Raw genomic sequence first — 20,287 nt, forward strand, 5'->3', positions numbered from 1 at the left:
GATATGGTCCACGGAAGCATAGGGGGTTTTAGTTAAGTCAGGCAACATGGTCGGTGCAAGCTTGGAGGGCCGAAGGGCCTGTTCCTGTGCTGTAATTTTCTTTGTTCTTTGTTCTTTGATTCTGTTTTGGATTAATATTGTCACATGAATTTTTAATGATCTGTAAGGGCCAACAGAGAGGTATGCTGTGCTTAAGTATGTTGATGTTTATAGTTCTTAACCAACCAATAGGATACATTATGTAAAATATACAATATATAAAGCGATTGGCACAAACAATGGAAATATTTGAAAAAGGAAATCAATTCACTTACCATGATTTCTTCTGTGTCACTTCACTGGAGAACACTGGGTATAATGTGTTTTGGCTCTTTATTGCTCGAGTAGAAAGTGCTCAATTCATTAGGATACAAAATAGTTCATAAGATCCTTGCATCAAACTGTTGTGGTTGTTGTCTTCCTCAGAATAGTTTTTTGAGGCTTTGGAGCAGTCTGTGGAGGTGTGATTTTAGCTTTTATGCTTGGGAAATTATTACTAAAAGTACTGCCTGACCCTCCATTTTCAAGGGGAGGGCACTGGTGAGGTGGTTTCCCTTTTGCATTGCTCAATTCACCATGCAAATGCACATCCCTATTTCTCATGTCATATTGGACATCACAATCCGGACAGTAGCCATGGTACTGAACTTCCTCACTAAATCGAACTCTTTCCCGTGTAACCTGTGGACATTTATCTTTATCAACTCTGGGCACCAGTGGCTGTTTGCGCATTTTTTCTGGGTTGCTACCAGGGAGACAACACACATCTCCATTTGGCATTTTATCTGTCTTACACAAGAATGCACCATTGCGAAGCAAGGCCCCATTGGTTGTCAGAGGGTTAACACAATAAGATAGTCTGCGGGGCTCCTCACATCGGATGGGGGTTAATCGTGGAGGTGGAGGTGGGGGATTGGCTTTCTTTAGAACTGTTAGGATAGCTGATGAAGTCACTGTTGTCTTGCAAATTGATCTAACTGAGTGTACTTTGATCTTATCCAGGCTTGAGGCAGTTGTACTACTTGAGGTGCTATTTATAGTGTCAGTCTTGGAGCTGTCAGTCATTTCCTCCTCCAGCTGTAGGTCACAGGTAAGATGGTCTATTTGGTCAACTACCTGCAGAGGACAGGAAAAAACTGTGAGGATCTAATAAGCACGATAGCTTGTCAATCCATGGAGTTACTGTACTGTCATTCATCAAGTTATATAAATACATGCACACAATCCTGCATCTATTTCCTCAAATTACTGTGCAAACAATTGCAACCATTTAAAATGAATAAACTCCATGAAATGGTGGTGTTTAAAACCATCTTCCTCATGACTTTCCAATTCAATAACTGACTGTACTCTATCTTCATGTGAAATACAATTATTTCTTGGAGTCAATATTAGCATGTTGAATGACTTGTTCAGCAACATTCAGCCTGAAAGTACAACACATTGGCTCAGATGTTGTGGTAGTAATGACAGTGAAACTGTTAGTGTTTACCATCATTACTCCTCTAAAACTGACAGCAAGTTCCAGATTGTGCATATGCTGCATAGTCTGCAGAAGCTGCTGTCAGTGATTAAGCGCTTCTCCACAGGGTGCACTGGCGGAAGTTCCTCTGGACTATAAACACGTAGAAATCACTAGACTGATAAAAACTTGCCCTTTTAGGCTATCAGTCTCCCTATAAAAATCCTTGACAAAGTTATCTATTGTAATGAGACAGAACTGGGGTGGAATTTAATGCTGATTGTGGTGGAACCGTCCACCAGCTTGAGAATCAGTAGAAACCCTGCTGTGGCCACTCCAAGTCCCCTCAGCTCGAGTTAACACTAATCAGGCCCGTGTATTGCTGAAAAAGAGAGACATGCTGTTAGAGATTTTCATCTTGCACTGATCAGCAGAGCTCGCACAAAAGTACCAACAGTAAGTGAACAAGAATTTACACTGCATGAGAAGAGTGTGCTGATTGGTTGCAAATGGACTCTAATAGGTGAAGGTGTTGCTGTGGAAAATGCTGTTCGATGCTGCATTCTCTATGGCAACACCTCCACCAATCACAGTCCACTTGCCAACTGTTATGTACTTAAAGTAGTTGCATCTCTGCTGGTAGAATGTCACACGACCTGTAGTAATATAAGCAGAGGGATTTGCGGACTTTTAGGGCACTTCCTTATTGGAACTTGGATGAGCAACATCTCCTAAATAAACCTGCATTGTGTTTGACTTTAACCCATGAGTGTGGCACCTCATTACTTTTCTTTCTGTTGAAATTCCTGGTCAATACTTATCACCAACCAATCAGCACTCAATTCTCATGCGACATAAACTCCTGTTCTCCCGTTACTGTTGGTAATTTTTTTGTCAGCTATCCTGATGAGTGCAAGATGAAAAGATTTGATTGATTGTCTCTTTTTACAGCAATACTCAAGTTTTGAACCACAAAACAACTAATCAGTAAATTGCCTAATCAGGGTCTTCACCATGGTCAAAGGAACCTCGCACTGGTGACTCTCCAGTATCAGCAGCACAACTAGGAGTGGTGCTCACTGCCCTTACTGCAGAAGGCCCAGGCTGCAGGATTATCATTGGATCCTGGATTGAAGGCAGATCGGATGGTGAAGCTCCCATGATGGGGAGGAGGGGATTTAGTTTTTAAGGAAGGCAGGGGTATTCATGAGTAGGTGTCTCTTGCCACCAGTGGGTTTTCTCCATAAGGCACGGGCTGTCCAATTAAGAGGGACTCCTCCCCCACAACAAGAAGCTATGGTTCAATACCAATAGTAGCTGGATGAGACCTGTAGGTGTCCATTTAAGGGCCTCCGTTAGCATCCAGGCAGGAAGGCCATCCTCAGCCTTTTCCATCTTGGACTTAATTGAGGGAAATCAGGAAGACGGTGGAGTTTCCACCCTGCACCTTTCCATCCAATCACAAGGCCCTCCCAGCCCACTTTAAATTCCACCCAATTACTGCTGACCACCCTCATTGAATCTAAAAAATGAATTTTACATTGGTGAAATGTCAAATGTCTTCATTCTTCATTTAAATGGATGGAAAGTCATAAACAGCAGGCTTGCAATTTCCTCAGAAAGACTCCCTTCAAAGCCTAACCTATGTCAAGAATACCCGGATGTGCAATTGGTCTCAGTATTTCTAAGGTTGTGCATGCCTACCATTTATGCTCTTAACTTCTCTGACTCATTTTCTTTTTCTTATATATTAGTCTTTCTGATCGTGTGCCTAATTTTGTCTGCTTTGCCTGAGGTACAGGACACATTATTAGATTTAATCATATGATAAATAACTTTCTGACAGGAAATTTTATACTCATATGCGTGGTTCAGTTCCTTCTGAAGTTCAAATCCCATATGATTTGGGAACTAAAAATGTTCCATCCAATTAGTTGCATAAAGTTTAGAAGCAAATATCAGGCATGGCAATCATGGAACTATTGTCCTGTTGTAAAGACTCATCTGATGTCCTTTAGGGAAGGAAAACTGCTATCCTTACCTGGTCTGGCTCATACGTGACTGCAGGCCCACAACATGCAACTGATTAATAAACTACCTTCCAAAATGATCCAGCAAGTCACTTAGTTGCATTTAAGTAGGCAGCTCACCACAATACAAGATAATTTTGGAAAGGGCAATAAATGGCAGCCTTACCCACCCACATCCCATAAATGAATTAAAAAGAAAATTAATTATGTGCTCTCGCGATCATGATGTGATTCTGCAAATGGACAGCACTTGTTGAACAATCCTGAGGCCACTAAAAGCTATACTAACAACCAATTTAAGGTAATCAGCTGAGCTTGTTCTATGGCTCATTTACATTGTTAGAAGCTACTTACATTGATTAGCAGGGATCTATCCTCTGAAAACAAAAGGAATATATTCAAACCTTGCACTTTTTTGAATTAGCCGGGAGCTGGGGAGCCTTGAGTTCCCCAAAACTTTCTCCATAGCAATGCCTTGGCCAATCAGCACCCTTTCCTTCTGTAGTATAAATCATTGACTGCAAGATAAAAAAACTTTGACAACATGTCTCTCTTTTCAGCAATATTCAAGTTCCAAACTGCCAAGTGATAGATTGGTGTTTGTTATTGTACAGCTTTCAGGTTTGCCATGGGAAGCAAATCATTTTCTCTGCAGTTGTTTTGAGGTCTGGTCTGAAGGGCCAGCTAGTGCTGGCCTGAGAAATGCATCAAATCCCCTTGTCCCTGACCACTTTGAACTTCCTGGACTTCTAAGGAGCTTCCTGTTCCAATTGACAAGGCAATTGCAGCCCCCAACATGGCTACCATCTGCCTTTGTCACTCACACCAAGCAGGCAGCTCCCACCTCCTGGGGCTGTTCAGGGTGTTTAATGGGCGCCAAACTCACCTTCTGGCCTATTCCATCATTTAAGTACAGAAATTGCATTGCAATAGTGACTTAGCTTGGGCATGGGAACTGTGTCAGTAATTCATCCAAGTATCAGTTTTCCAACCTCAGGTGTTTTTATTTTTGAAAAGAGATGGTTAAACTGGAGATGATTGAAGCATTTATAAAATGTTAGAACAAATTTGATCCAAATAAACGTTTTTTATTCTGGTGGATGTAGAACTTTAACACTGACAAATTGAGGGCAACAACAAGAAACAGGAGGAATTCTGTCCCAAAGACATAGTAAGTATGGGGAACAGAATAGCAGTGTGGGTGGAAGAACAAGAAACCTTAATGGGTTTCATGAAGAAAATAGAAATAATCTTCTCAACAAATGGGGTTTAAAGTTATTAAAAATTCACCAAGGGAATAATGTGGATAGGTGGGCTAGGTAGACAGAAGGTTATCACCTGTCCGAAGCTATGAGCGATCCAACTCACAACTATACATTTCTGGTGTAAATAAATTAGTACTCAGTACCACATTTTGTACTGTGATGCTCAAATTGTGCCAGAAGTGTGCCAGATATTTTATTGTCTCAGACAGATTTTCATTGCCCAGGCCTGAATTAGGATCAATAATTAAATATGGAAATCAGGGCTCCGTGTTAGAATTGAGCCCTGAATGAAAAATGTATCACAAATGGTTAAAACCTGTTCTTTGTATTATCCACCTTGTGATACCAAGTACTGATGAGACAAACCAGAAATCCTGAAAGAGGCCACTTGGAGATCGCTCACAATGTTCAAGTTTTAGTATCGTGGGCCCATAAGCAGCAGGAGGCTGTCCCCAGGATTTTTCCATGGTTAAGCTACTGTTTGGTTTAGTGCAGAAGCTGACCAATTACCCACTTACACCAAACTGCAGTAGCTGTTTGAGGAATGTAGTTTCCCTGAAGCACTTAAGTGAGCCATATCAACTGGGGTCCAGCCAGCATAGACTAGCATAAATATCTGTCATACTGTCAATGTTGCCACAAGTCTAATTTGTCCACCTATGTTGTTATTTAGAAAAAAAATCAGAAATATTTGAATGGGGTATTTGATAAGCTCTCCATGTATTATGCGTTCATTTCTCAAAATGTGAAATGCTGGAGAGTGTACAATTCCTTCAAGTATTTTGTATTCCAATGATAATTTATATTTTGTTGCCACAGTTAGCCCCACTCATCACATACGTATACATTTATATTGTTTCATTGTGAATTGCGGGAGAAATAATTGATACATGTTCAAAGACAACTTTTATTCTGCTAAGTAAAAGGAGGCACATTTTTATCAATTCATAGGAAGTGGCAAGGCCAGAATTTGTTGCCTATAGTAACTGGGTGAGAAGGTAGTGGTGAGCTGTCTTCCTGAATTGATGCAGTTCAGTGAAAGTATCCCCACAGTGCTGTTCAGGAGTTCCAGAATTGTGGCCCAGCAACAATGAAGGAACAATGATCTATTTCCAAGTCAATATGGTGTGTGACTTGGAACGGAACTTGGAGGTGGTTGTGTTCCCATACACCTGCTGCTTTTATCCCAGGTGGTCGAGTTTGTGAGTTGGAAGATACTGTCGGAGATGATACACAGCAACCACAGAGTGCCAGTGATTGGGGAAGGGAATGTTTAATGTGCCAATGCTTTGTCCTAGCTGATGCTGAGTTTGTTGAGTACTGTTACAGTGCTGCATTCATCCAGCCAAGCAGTGAGTATTCCATCATCCTCTTGGCTTGTGTTTTGAAGATGGTAGAGAGGATATGGGATCTGGGTATACAGGTACACAGGTCACTGAAAGTGGCAATGCAGATGGAGAAGGTAGTCAAGAAGACATACGGTATGCTTGCCTTCATCGGCCGGGGCATTGAGTTTAAAAATTGGCAAGTCATGTTGCAGCTTTATAGAACCTTAGTTAGGCTGCATTTTGAATATAGTGTTCAATCCTGGTCTCCTCACTACCAGAAGTATGTGCAGACTTTGGAGAGGGTACAGAAAAGATTTACCAGGATGTTGCCTGGTATGGAGGGCATTAGCTATGAGGAGAGGTTGGAGAAACTTGATTTGTTCTTACTGGAACGACAGAGGTTGAGGGGTGACCTGATAGAAGTCTACAAGTTTATGAGGGGCATGGACAGAGTGGATAGTCAGAAACTTTTTCCCAGGTTGGAACAGTCAATTACCAGGGGGCATAGGTTTAAAGGAGATGTACGAGGCAAGTTTTTTACACAGAGGGTGGTGGGTGCCTGGAACTCGCTGCCGGGGGAGGTAGTGGAAGCAGATATGATAGTGAGTTTTAAGGGGTGTCTGGACAAATACATGAATAGGATGGGAAAAGAGGGATCTGATCCACGGAAGGTTAGGGGATTTTAGTCCAGGCGAGCAGCATGGTCGGTGCAGGCTTGGAGGGCCAAAGGGCCTGTTCCTGTGCTGTAATTTTCTTTGTTCTTTGTTCTCTTTGATATGGGAAGTCTCATTGCAGAATGGGAAGGATGTTGGAAGTCTCGCTGCAGAACCGTGGCACAATGGTTAGCACTGCTGCCTCACAGGGACATGGATTCGATTCCAGCCGTGAGTGACTGTGTGGAGTTTGCATATTCTCCCCGTGTCTGCGTGGGTTTCCTCCGGTGCTCCAACTTCCTCCCACAGTCCAAAGATGTGCAGGTTAGGTGGATTGACCATGATAAATTGTCCCTTTGTGTCCCAAGATGTGTAATTTAGGGGGACTAGAGGGGTAAATACTTGGGGTAATGGAGTTAGTGTCTAGGTGAGATGACCTGTTGGAGATTTGGTGCAGACTCAGGGGCCAAATGGTTTCCTTTTGCACTGTAGGGATTCTGTGAATATGCAGATTCTGACTTATTCGTATAGCCACAGTATTTATGTGGCTGATCCAGTTCAGTTTCTGGTCAGCGGTGACTCCCTTGACAGTGAGGGATTGAATTATAGTAATATCATTGTATGTCAAATGGAAGGGGTAAAACACACTTTTGTTGGAGACAGAAACTCTCCAACAAAAGCACTTGTGTGACATGAATGCCATTTATGCTGAGTCTGAATGGTGTCCAAGTCATGCTGCTTGCAGACATAGACCACCACCTCATTCTCAGAAGAGACGCAAATTGTGCACATTGAACAAAACAGTGCAATCATCAGTGAACAACCCCATTTCTGGCCTCATGATAGAGAGGTCATGAATGAAACAGATGAAGATGTTTGGGTCTGGGAAACTAGCTGGAAGAATTTCTGCAGGGATATTTTGGAACTGAGATAATTGTTCTCCAAAAACCACTTTGTTTGTGCTGGGTATGACTCCAGGCAGTAAAGAGGTTTTTTTTACCCCGATTCTCACTGACTTCAATTTTACGAGTTCTGCTTGATGCCACATTAGTTTAAATGCTGCCTTGATGTAAGGGGCAATCAGTCTCATGTCAAACTCGCCTCAACTGGATTGATGAAGACTTTGAATATTAGCTTTTCAACAGTGCAGTTGTTGAACACATGGCTGAGAGCTACTATATAGAAATGATCATATCATAATTCAATCAATATAGAAATGCAAAGCTCAAATTGAAAAATCTTAAATTAAATACTTTCTCAGAACACAGATGAAGTTATATAGGAACAAGAGTAGGACCATTCAGTCGCTCTCGCCTACTCTGCCATTTGATTAGATCATAGCCTGAAGTGATTGCAGTAGACCTTTTTTCCCATCACAAAATAGCTTGTCACAATTATGTCATCAACTTTGAAGCCAAGTTGCTATAGCATCCCCATGATAGTACAACTCGTGAATTTAATTCTTTCATCTTCTGATCACTACATTTAGCTTCAGATGACCCCATAAATGTAATGCAATAGAAACTGATTTTTTAGTTCATTCACACCTTTAGGCACAGGGCAGGTGTTAAGAAAATTGACATCTATAAATTTAGCATCCTGAGACAGTTATAGATACGCTTTCTGGTGTTTACAGAGTCTTCTGCTTAGTTCAACATCCTAGCTGTTATTGGAAGACAGTCAATAGCTTCAGCCAGCTTTAGTTTGGCAAACACTGATTCTGAGAGAGTTCAATGATTGGTTTGCATATCTGCAACATTCTATCTGTAGATGGCATTGGCAAAATAACACTGAACCATCATCCTTGTTCTCAGGCATGGTCATATTAAATACGAAATTTGTAAACAATGGAACTTGGATGAGTAGGAAGACACTAATAAAAGAGATCCCTCCAGATCTTTATTGTTGCTGATCTGATGAATGGCAGATTCTCAATGATCTGTATAGATATCCGTATTTTACCTATATTTCCAACGTGGGCCTGGGTAAGATGCTCTTTTAGAGTGTCGGTGCCGACTCGATGAGCTGAATGGCTTCCGTCTGCACTGTATGGATTGTCTGGCTTTATGATTCGATGGAATCTGTTTCTCAAATAGGTCACAATGTGACTGTGTCAGTGTGGCAGGACATTGACCCATTTGCTCCATGACATGTACAGATGTGCTCCATCTATGAACTAAGCTAATAAAAAAGCCTTAATCTAGTGGTTATTGAAAATAAAGCCCTCTGTTTCTATTGAGAAGAAAATGAGCTGTGAAGCATGCATGGAAGAGATCATCAGTGGTTTTATACAATGATGAGCAGTTTATCTGATTAATCTGGCAAAGGTCTCCAGATGCTCCTTCAGAAGAATCAAGTTGAAAAGAAGTTCAAGGTGACTGACTGCTACGGATAATAGTATCCAGTGTGAAAGGGGGCTATAGATTTTTGGACAGCAATTGGATTATCTCCCAACCTGCTGGAGTGGGGAGAGTAAGGGGTGTACGGGTTTGTGAGGATGAAGGTTGGGTGCAGCTTCTTAACCACCCACAATCAAAGAAGTCTAAGGTAGATATTTTTGGTCTGCAACCCAGGCTAAATGGTTATGTCGACTTAGAAAACCAATGTAATTTGGAAGTCTCACTCTAACGGCCTTCAACCCAGCATTCTCTTCTTCAAGACAAAGAAATAGAGGAAATCATATTTTCCAACCCATTTCCTCAGTCCAAAATTGTACTTACAATACAGATAAATAAAATTAGCAGAAAGTGTCTTTAAAGAACCTATAAAGAGCTGAGCAGTTTGATGTACAGGCAAAAAGAGGTCAAATATCAGCAGAAAACAAAATGCAATCAATGCAATATCCATGTTGAAGATACAGAAGTGCTGCTCCTACTCATACTTGAGTGGTGATTTTAATTAGCAGTGGGAGTTGGGACAATTGGATGGGTTAGACATACCCATTTTGTCCCATTTTAAGAGACTTTAGCATGAATGCAATTCTGAACAAAGACAAAGGAGGCAAAAAAAGAAACACATTCAGAGCAAGATATTATTAAACATGCAGATGAATGACATGAGTTATGTATGTTGTTGGCCTCAGCACTGGACATTGCATGGCAAAATACGAAAGGCAATCCAGGTTTAAGAAGGTATTCTATAATGGGAGTGAGAACAGACCAATATATGTTGATTCCTGGTCTCCTTTTCTGATCAACTATCTGACTCCCAAGTGTACAAACCATTGATGTCTCCTTTCTTTCTCAATTGGTGATCTGATCCCCTCTACTCCCCCACCCCATCCCACATACCTGCAATGTTCCTCCATCTCTGCTGCCTCCCGATCGATGGTCCACATTTTCCCAGCCCACCTACCCCACGTTCCCCACTCTCCCTCCACCCCAGCTCTGACCTATTATGTTTCATAGTTGCTGGGACAATTCCACAGGACAGAAGAAACAAACATGGAAATTGATGAGAGAATCTCACCAGCACCACATATTACACTGGAGTTCAATTTAGAAATTTGACAGCCATCATAATATTATAGGATAAAACACATGAGTGGAGAAAAGCGAGGTAAAATGGTCAGCTCCTCTTTCAGAGAAAACTGTGGCATATGAGAAGAGGAGAATTGGGGAGCAGGATTCATTGATGTTGTGGGAGACATTTTTGGCAAGGGACCATAAGAATCAATTGCTGGAAGAACAGGAAGACAACAGTTGATGCTTCTTTTAATAAAGTTGGCTTAGCTGTTTCCAGAATGGATTTTTAGAAGTTCTAAGCATAGCTAAAGTTGGCGTGGATAATTCACTCCGATAAGGGGGGGGACGATGGCCTAGTGGTATTATCGCTGGACTATTAATCCAGAAACCTAGCTAATGTTCTGGGGACCCGGCTTCGAATCCCATCACAGCAGATGGTGGAATTTGAATTCAATAAAAAAAAATCTGGAATTAAGAATCTACTGATGGCCATGAAACCATTGTCGATTGTTGGAAAAACCCATCTGTTTCACTGATGTACTTTAGGGAAAGCAATCTGTAGGCTTTATCTGGTCTGGCCTACATATGACTCCAGAGCCACAGCAATGTGGTTGACTCTCAACTGCCCTCGGGCAGCTAGGGATGGGCAATAAATGCTGGTCAGCCAGTGACGCCCATGTCCCATGAATGAATAAATAAAAAAAGATGCCAAATTCAACAGGTACATTTTGTACAAGATTTGTACGTTGCATACAGAATAAACTGTATCCCTGAAAAAGCTAATTTCTCCATGACTCATACCACCACTTCACCAAATTTCACTGGACTCTCCAATCTTACCTTACATAATGGTACACTACTTTTTTCACCATTAATTCCACATATTGCTACAAAGAACAGTACAGCCCAGGAACAGGCCCATTTGCCCACCAAGTCTGTGCCAACACAGATGCCTCTCAAATCTAATATTTTCTTGCCACTATGTAGTCTATATCCCTCTATTCCCTGCCTATTCATGTATCTATCCAGATGCCTTTTGAAACTGTTATAGAATCTGCTTCCACCACTTCCTCCGGCAGAGCCTTCCAGACATTCATCACCCTCTGCGTGTAAAACGTGCCCCTTAGATCTCTTTTAAACTTTCCCCTCTCACTTTCAACCTACGCCCTGAGTAATTGACCCTTCAACCCTGGGAAAAAGACTCTGACTATCCATAACACCATAAGACATAGGAGTAGAATTAGGCCAATCAGCCCATTGAGTCTGCTCCGCCATTCAATCATGGCTGATATTTTTCTCATCTCCATTCTCCTGCCTTTTCCCCATAACTCCTGATCCCCTTATTAATCAAGAACCTATCTATCTCTGTCTTATAGACACTCAATCACCTGGCTTCCACAGCCTTCTGTGGCAAAGAGTTCCACAGATTCACCACTCTCTGGCTGAAGAAATTCCTCCCCATCTCTGTTTTAAAGGATCGTCCCCTTAGTCTATCCATTCTATCCAAGCCTGTCATAATCTTGTAAACCTCCCTCAAAACCTCAAATTCCATCTGCCATCTTTTGACCCAGGTCTCTTCAGCCAATTTAAATCCTGCTGTATCCTCTGACAACCTCCTCACTATCTGCTCCTTCCCCATATTTTTGTATCATCTGCAAATTTACTAATCAGACCACCTACATTTTCCTCCAAATCCTTTATATATAATCATTGTATATATTATAAACAACAGAGGCCCCAGCACTGATCCTTGTGCAACACTGCTTGTCACAGACCTCCAGTTAGAAAAGTACCCTTCCACTGCTACTCTCTGCTTTCTATAACCAAGTAAGAAGTTTAACAACACCAGGTTAAAGTCCAACAGGTTTATTTGGTAGCAAAAGCCACACAAGCTTTCGGAGCTCTAAGCCCCTTCTTCAGGTGAGTGGGAATTCTGTTCACAAACAGAGCTTATAAAGACACAGACTCAATTTACATGAATAATGGTTGGAATGCGAATACTTACAACTAATCAAGTCTTTAAGAAACAAAACAATGTGAGTGGAGAGAGCATCAAGACAGGCTAAAAAGATGTGTATTGTCTCCAGACAAGACAGCCAGTGAAACTCTGCAGGTCCACGCAACTGTGGGAGTTACAAATAGTGTGACATGAACCCAATATCCCGGTTGAGGCCGTCCTCGTGTGTGCGGAACTTGGCTATCAGTTTCTGCTCAGCGACTCTGCGCTGTCGTGTGTCACGAAGGCCGCCTTGGAGAACGCTTACCCGAATATCAGAGGCCGAATGCCCGTGACCGCTGAAGTGCTCCCCAACAGGAAGAGAACAGTCTTGCCTGGTGATTGTCGAGCGGTGTTCATTCATCCGTTGTCGCAGCGTCTGCATAGTTTCCCCAATGTACCATGCGAACATCTCGCCAAGGCCATCCCCACACCCCCACTTCTTGCCTTCAAACAACCGCACAACCTCAAACAGACCATTGTCCGCAGCAAACTACCCAGCCTTCAGGAGAACAGTGACCATGACACCACACAACCCTGCCACAGCAACCTCTGCAAGACGTGCCGGATCATCGACACAGATGCCATCATCTCACGTGAGAACACCATCCACCAGGTACACGGTACATACTCTTGCAATTCGGCCAACGTTGTCTACCTGATACGCTGCAAGAAAGGGTGTCCCGAGGCATGGTACATTGGGGAAACTATGCAGACGCTGCGACAACGGATAAATGAACACCGCTCGACAATCACCAGGCAAGACTGTTCTCTTCCTGTTGGGGAGCACTTCAGCGGTCACGGGCATTCGGCCTCTGATATTCGGGTAAGCGTTCTCCAAGGCGGCCTTCGTGACACACGACAGCGCAGAGTCGCTGAGCAGAAACTGATAGCCAAGTTCCGCACACACGAGGACGGCCTCAACCGGGATATTGGGTTCATGTCACACTATTTGTAACTCCCACAGTTGCGTGGACCTGCAGAGTTTCACTGGCTGTCTTGTCTGGAGACAATACACATCTTTTTAGCCTGTCTTGATGCTCTCTCCACTCACATTGTTTTGTTTCTTAAAGACTTGATTAGTTGTAAGTATTCGCATTCCAACCATTATTCATGTAAATTGAGTCTGTGTCTTTATAAGCTCTGTTTGTGAACAGAATTCCCACTCACCTGAAGAAGGGGCTTAGAGCTCCGAAAGCTTGTGTGGCTTTTGCTACGAAATAAACCTGTTGGACTTTAACCTGGTGTTGTTAAACTTCTTACTGTGTTTACCCCAGTCCAACGCCGGCATCTCCACTTCTATAACCAAGCCAGTTTTGTATCCCTCTTTCCAGCTTATCTCAGATCTCATATTACTTCACCTTCTGTATCAGCCTACCATGAGGAACCTTATCGAAGGCTTTACTAAAGTCCATATATGCAACATCCACTGCTCTGCCCTGGTCAATTTTTCTTGTCACTTACTCAAAAAACTCAATCAAGTTTGTGAGACATAACCTCCCCTTCACAGAACCATGCTGTCTGTCGCTCATACGCCTATTCTCTTCCAGATGTGAGTACATCCTGTCCCTCAGAATCTTCTCAAATAATTTCCCCACTCCTGATGTAAGGCTCACAGGCCTGTAATTTCCTGGATTGCCTCTTCTATCCTTCTTAAACAGAGGAACAAGGTTAGCTACTCTCCAATCCTCTGAACCCGCCGTGGCTAAAGAGGATACAAAGATTTTGGCGAAAGCCTCAGCAATTTTTTCCCTTGCCTCTCTCAATATTCTGGGATGCACCCTATCTGGCCCTCGGGACTTGTCCACCTTAATGTTTTTCAACATCTCCAATACCTCCTCCCTTTTTATCTCAACATGTCCTAGAATGTCAACCTCCTCTTTTCTACACTCACCATCTACCACATCTTTCTCCTTTGTGAACACCGATGTAAAGTACTGAATAAGGACCTCACCCACCTCATCTAGTTCCACATACAAATTCCCTCCACTGTCCTTGAGTGGACCTACCCTTTCCTTAGCTACCCTCTTCCTCTTTATATATGCATAAAAAGCCTTGGGATTCTCCTTAATCCTGCCTGCCAAGGACATTTCATGGCCCCTTATTGCCCTCCTAAGTCCCTGTTTAAGCTCATTCCTGCTATCTTTGTATTCCTCAAGAGCCCTTTCCGTTTTCAATTTCCTGAAATTTCTGTATGCCTCCTTCTTCTTTTTCACTAAGCTCACAGTCTCTCTCGTCATCCAGGGTTCCAAATCTTGCCAGCTTTATCCGTCATTTTTACAGGAACATACTTGTCCTGAATTCTTAACAACTGACTTTTAAAAGGCTCCCACATATTGGATGTGGATTTACCCTCAAACAGCCACCCTCAGTCTACATTCCTACCTACATTAGTATATTTTCTGGTAGTATGCTAAATTCTCCCTCAGTGTACCCCAACAGGTGCTGGAGTGTGGCGACTGGGGGATTTTCACAGTAACTTCATTGCAGTGTTAATGTAAGCCAACTTGTGACAATAATAAATAAACTTTAAACTTTAATACTCCTTCCAAACTATATGGTTGAATTTTCTCCAAAATATTCGAAGTATCTAACAGGCGAATAAACAGTAAGTTTTCTCGCCTGTTTGTTTCATCAAGGTAGGTAATGGTAACTTATGGCACTTTGTGCAATAAAGAGGCCTTAATGTGAATCTCACCAGTAAGGGGTAGGAGGAATGGGGGCGTAAAGTTTCAGCTCAGTTGAGAAGCCGGCTGCTGAGCTCTATGGGCGCTATTGCACAGGTGCCCTGATATCCCAGAATTCTGTGTACTGTGCACACTGGGAGGTCTGTCAGCCCTCTCTCCCCCATCTCTGCCACAGACATCACCACCCCCCAGTGATCATTCCAACATTGCACTCCACGGATCACCACTGCAACTAATCTTCCCTCTCAATCGCCACCCTGGCCAATTGCCCCCTCCTGGGTCACTGCCCTGGCCGTTTACCACCCCCCCCCGATCACTGTTCCAACCCCCGATCACCAGCCCCACCCCCCAATCACCGCCCCTATTGGTCAGCGCCCCCCCCCCTCCAGAGTTCCCCCCTATTGACCTCCCCTACTGCCTTCCTACGAGGCCCCACCCCCTTGGCACTGCCAGGTGCAAGGCTGGCACTGCCCCACCCTGTGGCCTCTGGTCCCACCGGCAAGGCCATCATTTCTGGTCCACATTGTGCCCCATATCTCCTCAACTCTCGCCATTAAAGATTGACTTGCTCCCTTATCACTTAAGATCTTAATTTATTTACCTATTCCTCCTGGTACACTTGAATAAACCATACTCATGTAAATAAATTATTTAAAGAGACCTGACACGAGCTGTTCAACCAACCCCTGAACAAGCTGTTGAATCTTTTGTACCTATTTAGCTTGAACCATGGTTCCCATTTTCCACTTTAACACATCCAACTGGCTTATTTTGTTTTACCATATCTGTTTTCCCAGTGCTTTCCTTAATACACCAGCACTGTGACTTTGTGTGTCCAACTTTATTACAATGAAAACATCTAAACTTTCTCATTTCTCCTCCACCATCAGAGGTTTCCTTTTTAACCCGACGTAAGCCATTTCTTCTATCTCCACCCAGATTTTCCTTTGCCTTTACCACCTGAGTATTTCGCCTTTCTCCAGTTTCTATCTCTCACAGATTGAAATTGATGTTGAAACCCAAAACTTGATTTACGAACCAATTCAAAATCATCTACTATTTTTGCAGCTTCGCTCACAGTTTTACCCTTTTGCACTTCTACTATTTCAAGTTGAAATTTTCTCTCTCTTTTTCTCTTTCCTTTGTGATTGCTGCTCTCTCTCTTTCCTTTTGTTTTACCAAGGCTATTCTCCCTTTCAAAATATAAAAACTGATAGTAAAAGTTTTTACAAATATATAAAAAGGAAAAGAGTTGCTAAAGTAAATGTTGGACACTCAGAAGACCAGAAGGGGGATTTAATAATGGGAAATGAGGAAATGGCCGAGGCCTTAAACAAGGTTTTTGTGTCGGTCTTCATGGTAGAGGACACAAATAGCTTACTGAAAATTGACGGTCGTGGGACTGTAGGAGGTGAGGTCCATAAAATGATTACTATTATTAAAGAGGTAGTGCTTGGTAGGCTAATGGGACTAAAGGTAGACAAGTCCCCGCGCCCAGGTGGAATACATCCCAGGGTACTGAAAGAAATGGCAGAAGTAATAGCAGATGCATTGGTTGTAATTTTATCAAAATTCGCTGGACTTTGGGGAAGTGCCGGCTGATTGGAAAACAGCTAATGTGACGCCACTGTTTAAAAAAGGAGGTAGACAAAAGTCGGGTAACTACAGGCTGGTTAGCTTCACGTCCGTAGTTGGGAAATTGCTGGAATCCATCATTAAAGAAAAAATAGCAGGACACCTGGAAAAAAATGGTTCGATCAAGCAGATACAGCATGGATTCATGAAGGGAAAGTCGTGTTTGACGAATTTACTGGATTTTTATGAAGATGTAACAAGTGCAGTTGACAGAGGGGAACCGGTGGATGTGGTGTTTTTAGATTTCCAGAAGGCGTTCGATAAGGTGCCTCACAAAAGGTTGCTGCAGAAGATTAAGGTACACGGAGTTGGGGATAAAGTGTTAGCATGGATTGAGGATTGGCTATCTAACAGGAAGCAGAGAGTTGGAATAAATGGGTGCTTTTCTGGTTGGCAGTTGTTGACGAGTGGTGTGCCGCAGGGATCGGTGTTGAGGCCTCAACTGTTTACCATATACATAGACGATCTGGAGGAGGGGACCGAGTGTAGGGTAACAAAGTTTGCGGATGACACAAAGATGAGTGGGAAAATGAATTGCGTGGAGGATGCGGAAAGTCTGCAGAGAGATTTGGATAGGCTAAGTGAGTGGGCGAGGATCTGGCAGATGGAGTATAACGTTGACAAGTGTGAGGTTATCCACTTTGGAAGGAATAATAGTAAAATGGACCATTATTTAAATGGTGAAAAATTACAACATGCTACTGTGCAGAAGGACGTGGGAGTCCTTGTGCATGAATCGCAAAAACTCAGGTTGCAGGTGCAGCAGGTGATCAAGAAGGCAAATGGAATGTTGGCCTTTATCGCGAAGGGGATGGAGGATAAAAGCAGGGAGGTCTTGCTGCAATTGTACAAGGTACTGGTGAGGCCGCAACTAGAGTACTGTGTGCAATTTTGGTCCCCTTATTCGCGGAAGGATATATTGGCCTTGGAGGGAGTACAGAGAAGGTTCACCAGGTTGATACCGGAGATGAGGGGGTTAGCTAATGAGGAGAAATTGAGTAGATTGGGCCTGTACTCATTGGAGTTTAGAAGGCTGAGGGGAGATCTTATAGAGACATATAAGATAATGAAGGGGCTAGACAGGGTAGAGGCAGAGAGATTCTTTCCACTTAGAAAGGAAACAAAAACTAAAGGACACAGCCTCAAAATAAGAGGGAGTCAGTTTAGAACAGAGTTGAGGAGGAACTTCTTCTCTCAGAGGGTAGTGAATCTCTGGAATTCTCTGCCAATGGAAGCAGTGGAGGCTACCTTGTTAAATATGTTTAAGTCACAGGTAGATAGATTTCTGATCAATAAGGGAATTAAGGGTTATGGGGAGCGGGCGGGTAAGTGGAACTAAACCACTATCAGATCAGCCGTGATCTTATTGAATGGCGGGGCAGGCTCGAGGGGCTAGATGGCCTACTCCTGCTCCTATTTCTTATGTTCTTATTTCCCTTGCCTCTCTTTTTTCTTTTCCCAATGCAATTGCCTCTCTCGCTTTCTTTTTGCTTTGCCATTGCTTCCAATTCCAACTCAAACTGTCTTGATCCTTTTTCTTGTTGCACTTCAAGCTGTTTCAATTGTAATTGAATTTTAGCCAATTCCAATTCAGACTCTGCTACTGACAAATGTAGATGCTGAGCTATTGCTGAAATTAGCACTGCCTTTCTAATCCATTCAGGCAAAGTCAACTTCAGCTTACTTGCCAAATCCAAAAGCTCTGTTTTACCCACCTGTTTTTAAATCACTCTGAATGACTTCTTCCACACCAAGGAAATCTTTAGCCAGTGAAAGAGCAATTTCTCCCCAAGGCACTTCCTTATGTAACTAAACAAATTCACCACCTGAAAAAAACATTCTCAACACTCATTGTCTTATAGCTTTTAATTCCGAAAAAAGCCCCCAGTCTTTGTTAGGATACAAGAACAGAAACCTCAAGGTATCTTATGAAGCCAGACGAGACCCCAACAATTTTTGGCATTAGTGTGAGGAAAATATGTTCCAATCCAGGCGTGATTTTACTGACAGACTGTGAAGCCTTTATCAAACAAACTTTATTTAACAACACAGTTTAATTATAACAAATGAATTAGCTTAATTTTTAACAATGGAACAATACATAAACATGATAAGGTACAAGCCTTAATTGCTAACTTATCAGTCTTCAAGCAATATTCCTCTTATACACTACACTATAGAACGCTGGTTAGGCCACATTTGGAGTACTGCGTCCAGTTCTGGTCGCCGCACTACCAGAAGGACGTGGAGGCTTCAGAGAGAGTGCAGAGAAGGCTTACCAGGATGTTGCCTGGTATGGAGGGTCTTAGCTATGAGGAGAGATTGGGTAAACTGGGGTTGTTCTCCCTGGAAAGATGGAGAATGAGGGGAGATCTAATAGAGGTGTACAAGATTATGAAGGGGATAGATAGGGTGAATGGTGGGAAGCTTTTTCCCAGATCAGAAGTGACGTTCACGAGGGGTCACGGGCTCAAGGTGAGAGGGGCGAAGTATAACTCAGATATTAGAGGGATGTTTTTTACACAGAGGGTGGTGGGGGCCTGGAATGCACTGCCAAGTAGGGTGGTGGAGGCAGGCACGCTGACATCGTTTAAGACTTACCTGGATAGTCACATGAGCAGCCTGGGAATGGAGGGATACAAACGATTGGTCTAGTTGGACCAAGGAGCGGCACAGGCTTGGAGGGCCGAAGGGCCTGTTTCCTGTGCTGTACTGTTCTTTGTTCTTTGTTCTTTGTTTGTTCAGAAAAATTAGTTAGCAAACACAAGCATACTTGTTTGTCTTAGGTTAGCATTCCTAGAACTTTCAGAACACCTCTGGCAAGAGACACAGAGAGGCACTGCTTTCTTCTGGCAGCCCAGGCAGCAATTGCTTGTATTTTAAAATGAAACTGAAAATTGTATTTATTTCCTGCAAGCTTAGCTCCTCCCACTAAGCACATGACTCTATCTCTGTCAATCAACCAAATCAAAACTCCAGTCTTAAACCCCAGGGTGGATCTAAGTAAACAAAAGGTCCATTAACTCCACAAAATAATACATTCCTAGCTAAAATCAATTATTAGCATGCATTCTTAGCATCTGCTGCATGTTTACCAGACAAATACACTCTTGTAGCAAAACACTGCCTCTTAAAGCAATCCCACCTTAAACACAAAATACAGCAAAAGAGCACAGTATAATCACAGCTGCTAATATTTGGAGACAATGGGAATTGAGGAAAAACTCTCCGCTGGTTAGAGTCATACCTGGTGCAAAGGAAGATGGTTGAAGATCAATCATCTCAGCTCCAGGACATCAGTACAGGAGTTACTCAGGGGAATGTCCCAGGGCCAACCATCTTCAGCTGCTTCATCAATGATCGTCCTTCCATCATAAGGCCGGAAATGGGAACGTTCAATGATGACAGAACAATGTTCGGCACCATTTGAGAACTTTCAGATACTGAAGCAGTCCATGCCCAAATGCAGCAGGAGCAGGACAATACCCAGGCCTGGACTGACAAGTGGCAAATAACATTCATGTCACACAAGTGACAGGCAATGATAATCTCCAACAAGAGAGGATCTAACCATTGGCCCTTGACATTCAATGGCGTTACCATCGCTGAATCCCCCATCATCGACATACTGGAGGTTACCATTGACCAAATCTTACCTGGACCAGCCATATAAATATCATTGTTACAAAAGCAGGTCAAAGGCTAGGAATCCTGTGGTGAGTAACTCA

General features: G+C 42.8%; 1 protein-coding gene across 1 annotated transcript in view; it reads right to left on the bottom strand.

The window, feature by feature from the left end:
- The window catches only part of prr16 (proline rich 16), a 263,269-nt gene that overhangs the window by 116,504 nt on the left and 126,478 nt on the right, over positions 1-20,287 (bottom strand). The window contains exon 2 of the mRNA XM_078214606.1: positions 315-1,155. Within this exon, the coding sequence (XP_078070732.1) occupies positions 436-1,155 (720 nt within the window). The 3' untranslated portion in view covers positions 315-435. The remainder of the gene's footprint in view (positions 1-314; positions 1,156-20,287) is intronic.

The sequence above is a fragment of the Mustelus asterias genome, chromosome 6, assembly GCF_964213995.1.
Source record: "Mustelus asterias chromosome 6, sMusAst1.hap1.1, whole genome shotgun sequence".
In the NCBI taxonomy this organism is placed as follows: Eukaryota; Metazoa; Chordata; class Chondrichthyes; order Carcharhiniformes; family Triakidae; genus Mustelus; species Mustelus asterias.